Raw genomic sequence first — 9,885 nt, 5'->3', positions numbered from 1 at the left:
AGATGAAAGTTGCACCTCTGACCCACCGTACTGATTGCTCAGATTGTTGCCATTTTTTCCCCTCGAAGAATCTTGGGAAGTGTAGTTCTCGGAAATGGCTGGCTTGTGCAAGGGCTGATATGCTGCTGGTTTCATTCACTTTCTCTACGCAAACGATCGTACTGATTAAAAACCTTCCGTATTCAGGTTTAGGTAGTCACGTAAAAAGGAGCCATATGCCATGCACTTTCTTGCCCAATTTGATGCAGCAAGACTGAACCACCAATTTAGGCATCTCCTGAAACTGATGGGTGTAATATTTTAGGTCTGTTTTGAGATTTGATGACATACCCAATTACCCTTATTTATAGATTGAGTTGTAGGAAGTTAAAACCCACCCCCCTTTGTCAATGAGCCATTAAAGCCTGAGCTAGTCTACTTTACATAATAAAGGTAGGACCAGCCTTCCACAGAAACTCACCACATGGCATCTGGAAACTCAATCAAATTTGGCACTCAAAACAGCCTAGAGAGTTGTCCCTGCATGGCCCCCTGGGAGTCTGACAACCAATCAGCATACATTTCTTACACAGGAACAGGAAATAGAGAGGTGGAGCCGAACAGAGTATAAAAAACCCAGCAACTCTCTCTTCTCCACCCAACATCTGGAAGCATGTGACCCCCTTTTCTGTTCAGGAACTCAAGCCATGTGATCCTGTCCACCATTAAACCATCTTTGCAAGTAGCTTCCATGTCTCAAGTGTCTTTTTTCCCACTTGGAGCTGAACCCAGAAGGACATTTCTTCCACCAGAGGGGTTTTTTTTTAAATGTGGGAAGATTATTCTTTTTTTTTTTTAATTGATTCAGCAGTTTTTTTTCATATACAATTCAAGATGGCGAACGTGCCAATACTCCTATTTTTCCCACAACCATGTGAGACTATTTGCTTTGAGAGAGTGGTTGCCTGGGCCAAAGTCACCTTGATTTTTCATGAATAAGGCTAACTAGAACTCAGTCTCCTGATTTATAAACCAGAACTTTAATCATTTTGTCCCCTAAAACCAAACAAAATAAGCACAAAATGCTTGGGGTTTTATCAATTCTGTAGCTTGCTGGCTCTAAGAGAAAACACAATTCCAGTATTTTATCCAAGTTGGTCATGGCCCTTTACAAATGCAAAAACAGCTGTAGCCATTTTTGGGGTGGGGGAGAAGAGGAATTTGCAAGTACTATATGGTATGAATAACATTAAAAAAAAAACACAGCCTCCACCCATGTTTGCTTGTACCCATGTTTGGAATGTAGTTTTTGACTCACCCAATGAAATATGGTATAATCCTTGACTTAACATGCAATGTCTTAAGCTAATAATTGTGTGAAAGTCTTCAAAGACTTAAATATTTATTATAACAAACTTTTGTGATACAAGGTTCAGTTTGGTAGACTTGTTAACCTCATGATCTGCTCCCCCTACCAATCCCACACTATAAATTTGAAATGATAGGCAATTAACAAGCTTAAAGTTTGGAATTAGGATGCTTTAAAAATGGAAATAAAATAAATCCATCATGTTGTCTGGATTGGTCATTTCCTATTTTATATTAAGAGGTTGATTCATGTTCCCATATAGAAGACTGAGAACACTAGGGAGCTTTGTAATCATATTTACTGAAAAGAAAGCTTCTATTTTCACATTTCCACACATTTGCCTTATTTTTTTTTCATTTCGTTTATTCTATAGTTTTCTAAAACTTTTAATCAAATATAATGAATTGAGACCTGCATAGGTACATGGGTAAGCTGTAGTAATTAACATTGACAAAATTCCTTATTTGTCCTCAAAATTGTCTCCCCCCTTTCCATTAGTAGTAACCCCCCCCTAATCACACTATTTATCTAATTAAGACTTTTAAAAGCTCTTAATTATCTCAATCTGTTTCTGCCAGGTCCAAATAGCTCATTTTTCAGTTAGGTTTTATCAGATGCAATGTTCTATGTAATCATGGTGGAAAATAAGTATGTATGTATCAGAAGTTGCCTTTCCAAAGATAACTCAGCTGATGCAAGGAGTGGCCTTCCTACAGGGGCTGCTTCATGCAACTTAGGAAAAGGATCCTTCTGAGAGATCACAAGAATAGCAGCTGTTTCACAAACGGTGCAAGGCGGCATCTGCAGTAAGGCTATATGTTGCATTGGCTGGATGCTCCTGTCAGCAGCTGCAGAAAAATAAAAAAAGGAAGTGGAGCAATTTATACCTCCCACACATGACTGGGGAGGTAACCAAAGGCCTTAGGGCCCTGGCAGGGCAGGAAGCAGGGCCCAAGGACTGCAGCAACTTTGGTCTCATTGGTGGGCTGGGTGTGTGACTGAGATGAGGGAAAGGCAGGTGAGTGGGGCAATAGCAGCATCCCTTCAGTAAGTTGCAAGAGTAGCCAAACTGCTAAGAGTCAATTTTTTAATGATGTGACCAGTGTGTGTGATGCAATAGTTGTAACTTCAAGTACAGGTACATCAGCACTGTTGGAATTCTGAATGGTTGCTGAATGTATGGTGTATACCTGGAAATCTAGGAGGTATAGGAAAGTACAGAAGAAGGCATTTTAATTAAGTTTCTTAATTAAAGGCAGAAGAATGCAGTTGGATACAATCCATCATGAAATCACAATGGTTCACTCATTAGTATTTAATTAGCATTTCACTCACAAATCTTTATCCTTTGTCATTTTAATGCCAAAGGAAAATAACATCCTCACAGTTCAGCTCTTAATTATGAATAATTGTAGTGATATAGATAACCTACCAATAAATCTAGCATAGCTCAGCACATTTAAGTACTGTATAATGAAGTTAAACTATATTTTTGACTATCATTTTACCAAAAAACCAAAATTAATCCCCCTTTATGTCAAATGCTATAAGACACTGGAAACAATACTAAAAAAAACAAAAGGGAAGGGGGTTTAAAACAAAAATGCTTTGTTCATCTTCCAGTTCCGTTTATAAAACCAATTGATGTATTTCAATATGCTGCCTGGCTAAGCTTTTTCTCACAAAGTTAAACTATGACCAAGAAAGTTTCAGGACAGATTGAAACTTTTGTCTTTTTGAGCTTTTATTACAAAAATATATTTGAAAACATACAAAATTTCCACTGAAAATGTTCATTTTTAAACATTTATGCAATAACTTAATATTTGCCAACATAATATGGTGGCACCAATTACATACCCATATACTGAACTGTTGATGCATTGTGATGACAATTTAAAAACTGCTTGAAAACCAGTAGGCACAATTCAGTCTATCCTAGGAGCATCAACAGATCAAGGATTCCAACACATGTATTCCAACAAGCTGATTCACCAATAACTGTGTACAGGGTCATAAACAAGTTATATTACAGTCAAGGAGATTGGGAAGAGAATATACACAAGTATTTCTTCCTTAATGGCCTTTAGTGTTTTCTATTATGTCCACAGACCTAGGAAACTGAGGTCATATTTTGTTTATTGCAATTCTTCAGATATAGGTGCTGCACCACTGGGATATAAGTATGCCCAATAATCTCTAAAAGTTATTAAGATAATAAAGATCTGAAGCTCCCCAAACTCACAATCAGTATGGGAGTGCAAACTAAAGCAGTAAATCCACGTATTGAATATCGTATGGATTTCAAACAAAGACATGCTATTGTTACAAAAGCAAACTACAAGGGAAAAATTATTGCAATTTTTCCCCACCAAAGGTGAAGATATTGCATCTTAACATTTTTGCAAATGTCAAAAATGAGGTGAAATATATATGTATATATATTGCACACTTTCCTCTTTAAGATATGCTAAAAGAGCAATTAAATAGCCAAGAAGAGATTGCTAGGGTTTTTTGTGGGCTTTTTTTTTTTTTTTGGTTTCTTGTTATTTGTGCCAAACACTTGATATTAAATACTTTTATTGAAAGTCCCTTAATAATTATATCCTTGCTAACACATAATATTAGAAAGTTCTGGGAATGCAATAGACCCAAGCAAACAAACATAGGAAAAATTAAAATTTAATCAGTTTGAAATATAAGTTCCATTTCAAGACTGAAAATACAAATTGCTTTTCTGTTGTCATATTGTGCCTTAGGCCATTGCAAAATATTTAGATGCTGTAAAATGTGTCACAAATGTATAGTTATTAGGCACAATTCAAAGACAATATCTTTACCTACAAAACAACAATCAGATCTTCAATAAGCTGCATATTTGAAAGCCACTTTAGACAAATAAACTTTTTTAGAAGTTGCATATAGGCAGTGTAAAAATACATGCTTAGATAGTGTATAATCATTTTAGAATCTAGTCTAAAATATGAGCTACTTTCAAGAGATATTTTGACAGAAGAAAAATTAAAATCAATAGCCTAAATTGGTTATTTAAGCATTTGTTATTGGTGCATGCAGAGAACAATAAGAGATTATAAAGTGAAACCTTTACTAAAAATTTAGATAATCAGGCTAAAGCTGTCCAGTGATTTCACATTTTGTAAACATCTGTGATTTTACTCTGCAGTTTAGTTTGTCAAAGCAATTCTTAAAAAGCGTTTCATTTTGTCACATGACCACAAGCAATAAGAGCACTAGTGTGATAACAGTGAATGCTGCCAATAGTGCTTTGTACTACCCAGTACATCCCTCTTCTACCTTAAGCTACGTATTGCAATGTTAATGGGCGTAGAGGTCTCAGTATCAATGAAAAATGTTAAAAATCACTAAGCTTTCAAACTACCTTCTAATGAAGGACATTCTCTAGAGAATAGCGGCTTATTTTGTGATCCTTATATATTGAGAATATAAGAAGAATTGAGAATTGCCATGAACTAACTTTTGCACTGCTTGTCAACACAAAAGAGTAAAAAAGAATAAAAAAGTTTTATTGGAGCAAACATACCAAAGATATATCTTTGCTGTTTAATGCAATATTCCCTTTCTCATTAATTCTTGGAGACTGAGGAACTTAACAATACATTCAATGTCAAGGAAACCTTTTCTCTATATATTTAATATAATACTTGCATTCACTGTTATTATACTTCATATATTTCATCACTGCAAATCTCACATTTATGGCTGAGTTTTTTTTCCTACAATAATTTATGACTGTATTTCTTTCTTGTCCATAAACAAAACACGGTAGCAAAATTCAGTTTTAATAGTCTGACAATAGCCTGTAATCATACATGGAAGAATGCTGCACTAAGCTAATTTGTTGTTGGTATACGTACATGGGTGTGCTACAACAAATCCAGTGTACAAGCAGAGAGCTCTCTGGTTTTCTATAAAAAGTCTACGAAGCCCGAAAAGATACTTTTGAGTTTCACTATTAAAGCCTGTCAAATATGTGTCACTATACACATATTTCCCTGAATTTTGTACATATAACCAATATAAAATACTATGTTATTAGAAACACTTTCAAAGGCTGAAGAGGTTCTTTCAGAAGGCAGTTTGCTAAACATAAAAACTTCTACCTAAAATCTAAGTATACATATTGATTAGTTAAAAAAAATAACACACTGTTTATATCAAAAACACTGATTTGTGATGGAGTCACAATAATCAAAACTTCATTGATGAATTAGAAATAACAACTGGATAATGATGCCATCTTCATTGTCACACTGACAGTGACCAGTAAGATTTACTCCAGAACTTTGTTACAGATTCTCTTGAAACAATGGGCATATATAGTAGGCTATTATTTTTTTGCCAGCCCTCTTTTTCAATGGCTTCACAGAAATGTACCATAATATACAGAGCGAAGACTATGCTCCTCCATTTCAACCATGCTTTGAAAAATAAGCAGTGCAACTTGAATGGCTAAACTGACTACAAAATTACATTTCACAATATAAAACAAAGACATAATTTTAAAAATGCTAATTTTTACATTGCTATTGCTTGAGTAAATTGGGTATATGTTATCACTTAAGTATTGCTAGCTACTGTAACATGCTAGAATGAAATAAATAGAAATCACAAAAGACCAATAGCAGCATATAAAACAGAGATCAGATTTTGACTTATTTTGGGAAGAAGTTTGATCTTTACAGCAGTATATAATGCAAGTTTAGGGAGAGTTTTTAATACTATTCCAAACAGTAACTGAACAACAGCTTATCTAGAAACACTTCAACCTTTCTACAGGAAAATCTATACCAAAACTGGCATTTGACCTGGATAGGGAGGCAAATGATATTCCACTGAAATAATTTTTTAAAATGTTTTTTAAAAATATATATATCTGACAAAACACACTGAACTTATTGTTCAAGGGAAATCATATCTCATATATTCCTAGTAAAAGTGAATGTGTATTCTGCATACAGAAGAGCCAATTTGTGGTTGATATGACCCAGAAGTCATCCTGTTGCTATGTTAAGGCTAAAAGCAGAAATGTTATACTGCATGTCCATTCCTTCAAAAGCCTTAGACTTAAACTCTTCCATGGCTCCTTAAATTTGAAGCTGATTTCACAACTGTTGATGTTCTTAATTTAGTTATCCTGAACAGTCAGGGTGCATATGGTAAAGAATTATATCAAATATTTTACACTGCTTAAAACAATAAGAAAAATGTGCCATTAAACGTAAGACCATATTTCCAACACAGAAATAAAATCCTGCTGGTAACTGGTCACAGTGAAACCACACCATTTCTTAGAACATTATTTATACAATATTTCTAAGGAACAGTATTCCCTGGAGGCTTAGAAAGACTTCAGGTACTCAAAAAAATGTCTTTAAAATATAAGAGTTGTACAGAAGAGGCATAATGTTTCTGAAGCAGATAGGTGATCAGTAGGATTCAATTCATTGCAGTTATAGCTTGATGCTATCCGTATCCTTGGTCAAGACTTGTAAATAGACTTCATGTAGAGTATTAAGAAAATTTGCATCGTTCTGAGAGAAAAAAAGAATATAATCAGGCCAATGAGATAAATACTTCATAACATCATTTCTAAATAAATACATATTTGAATTGGACGCTCCGGGAAACACATTTAATGAACAAACTGAAGAATTCAGATGGTCAAAGAAGAAAGAAACAAGAACAAAGCTTTTACCAGGAACAATACATAGCAATGCTGTCAAGCCTAGATTTTGAGAGTCAAATGAGCAGCACAAATTCAGCACAGATAGATTACATGTTTTGAAATCATACATTAAATCATTTTGAATTGTATCAGTGTTACACTAGTCATGAATGTATAAGAAATGCTGATATTTGACTAGAACAGTGTTTTTCAACCTTTTTGTGCAAAGGCACACTTTTTTCATGAAAAAAATCACGAGGCACACCACCATTAGAAAATGTTAAAAAAAATTAACTCTGTGCCTATATTGACTATATATAAAGTGTTTTTCCCACGGTACACCTTACACTATGTCACGGCACACTAGTGTGCCACGGCACAGTGGTTGAAAAACACTGGACTAGAATTTAGACAATAGTTTGTACAAATAAACAAAATCTAATGGATGAAATTGGCATGAATTATGGAAGAACATGGAGAATATTAAATTTAATACATTTGCAGCAATAAAAGATTTGCCCATCAGAATAATTTATTTGTTCAATATATCTTTTCTTCCCAGTCGCAGAATGATCAATTTAACATTATATAAATGTATAATGTTGTATATTGATGGCTGTGTATATTACAAAATATAGTAGAATGAATATGTTTGTGTGTGTGTGTGTGCTTCTTTCTGTTATGTTTCTACTATTAAATAGTGTTAGAAAGTGATAATCTCCCCCCCCCTTAAAATTTTTATATTTATGATAAACAGCGTTTACAGAGAGCATGAGTGGGGAAAGGGGAAAAGGGTCTATGCAAGAGGTAATAATAAGTATTCAAAACATGGTGCAATTTCATTTGGATTGGTAAATTTTCTAAGATGATGGTTGAATAAGAAATATCAAAAAAGGAACACAATTAGGATTCCTGAATCAATATTGCCTAATCAGTGATTATCTAAAGCAAATGCATAATTGTTTTCCGTATCTTTGCACTGATCAGAAGACTATCTTAGATTAAAATCAAGCTTTAGTTCCAATTTTATATCATAAGTCATCATCCCAAATTATATTCAATTAATATTTTGCAAAATTTAAAGAAATCTGAATTCTGTTAATCCTTCCCAAAATGAAGAATTTATACTCTCTATATACCCAATAATTAAAACAATTTAATTTATAAATATTGGATATTAAGATTTTAGCAAATATTCTGGACCGCAGATTACTGTTTGTATACTGATTATGGTGCATTCATACAGGGTGACTTTTTAAAGACTATCGGTATTTTGACAGTATTATTAACCCAATAATCTTTAGATGTTTTGTAATTCAAAGAACACTGAATTCTGTTATATCTACCCAGTAAAACCATCTATTCATTTTAGTATTTTTTTCTATACCCTATTTTTGCTGCATTGTAATTAAGCTACAACAATTAACATTTCCTCAATTATTCATATTCATAATTAGCCCTTGGAAATAATAACCTTGCACATTCTAGATTGACCGTTCTAAGCCAAAACAGAACATTTCTCTTTTCTTTTTGCGTGGACCTTGATTGTCAAAAGGAGTAGGGTTTTGATGAACAAAAAAAGCACACAACACATAAGACAAGCAGTCTAAATCTCAATTAATGCAATGCAAAATATGTCAAAACAATGGACAGGAATCTGAAAAAAATGACTTTACTTTTATTACAATGTAAAATTGCTGACAGTTCAGCCTGTGTTCAGAAAATGTTTCTCCCTTCAAAGTCAGCAAGATTTTTGTTTTAACAGTGGTCCTGAAGAAAAAAAGAAACAGCAGGCTATGCACAAAACAAAGTACTGGCAGCAAAATTATTATATGAGTTAATATGGAATATTTCAATGTTATTATTATGGTACTATATTTCAGTGAATTGCTATTTATTCACGAAAATGTATTAATATAGCACTAAACATTGGTATCTTGATTGATGACGAAGAGGAAAATACAATTTTGGATCATCTGGTCCATTCCAGTTAGGTTCAAGCTGGGCATGTGACCGAAACAGCAGGGGTTACATTTACAGATGAATTTTAGTGGGAATGGGATGGCTACAGTGCATACATCCTTGTTCTCTCCTTGATCTTTCAGTAGCTTTCTATACTATGGTATAGAAAGCTACTATACTAGATTAACTCTGGTGCTTAAAAGCTCCAAAGGTGCTTTTTCAAGAGACAACTGGACTTTTTTGTTTTTCTTTGGATACGTTTTGCTTCTCATCCAAGAAGCTTCTTCAGGTCTGACTGGATGGTGGGGAATGGAAGGATTTATATTCTTTGTGAACAGCTGGTCTGCAGTTCCAAGAAGGCTCTACACCCATGACCCTGAGGACATAGCTAAACCTCCAAGTGGCCTCTAAAAGAATGCAAACGACCAGCTGTCTGCAAGAAATATAAATTTTTCCATTCCCCACCATCCGATCAGAGCTGAAGAAGCATCTTGGATGAGAAGCGAAAATCTTTGAAGAAAAAACAAGAAAGTCCAGTTGCCTCTTAAAAATGCACCTTTGGGACAACCATGATCTGGATGACTGAGAATCTCCATAGACAACTGTCACTTAGTAATTGAAGCCAGCGTTATTATGGTTCTCCTCCTTCCTTTAAAGTCAATTCCAGTTGGTGTTGATGGGGAGGAAAAATCTACCCCACAAGCCCTCTTGTGTAGGGTGCCTCAGGATTTGACTTTCTCCTCACTCCTGTTTAGCATTTATTGAAGCAATTGGAATAGACCTATTTGCCGAGGCAATTTTGAATAATTCACTAAAATTAAATCTGAGAAATATTCAAATGACTTCATATATGTTGGTTAAATGCATA

At 34.3% G+C, this 9,885-nt stretch overlaps 1 protein-coding gene across 1 annotated transcript in view; it reads right to left on the bottom strand.

Moving 5' to 3' along the window:
- Positions 1 to 3,074: 3,074 nt before the first annotated feature.
- Positions 3,075 to 9,885, bottom strand: part of DCP1A (decapping mRNA 1A) — a 29,882-nt gene continuing 23,071 nt past the window's right edge. The window contains exon 10 of the mRNA XM_014056930.2: positions 3,075 to 6,921. Coding sequence (XP_013912405.2) covers positions 6,841 to 6,921 — 81 coding nt within the window. The 3' untranslated portion in view covers positions 3,075 to 6,840. The remainder of the gene's footprint in view (positions 6,922 to 9,885) is intronic.

This window comes from Thamnophis sirtalis, unplaced genomic scaffold (assembly GCF_051295495.1).
Source record: "Thamnophis sirtalis isolate CommonGarterSnake01/CBP01778 unplaced genomic scaffold, rThaSir2_p1.2 scaffold_3, whole genome shotgun sequence".
NCBI lineage: Eukaryota > Metazoa > Chordata > Lepidosauria > Squamata > Natricidae > Thamnophis > Thamnophis sirtalis.
The sequence above is the reverse complement of the archived record's forward strand: the minus strand, read 5'-3'. Positions and strand labels throughout refer to the sequence as shown.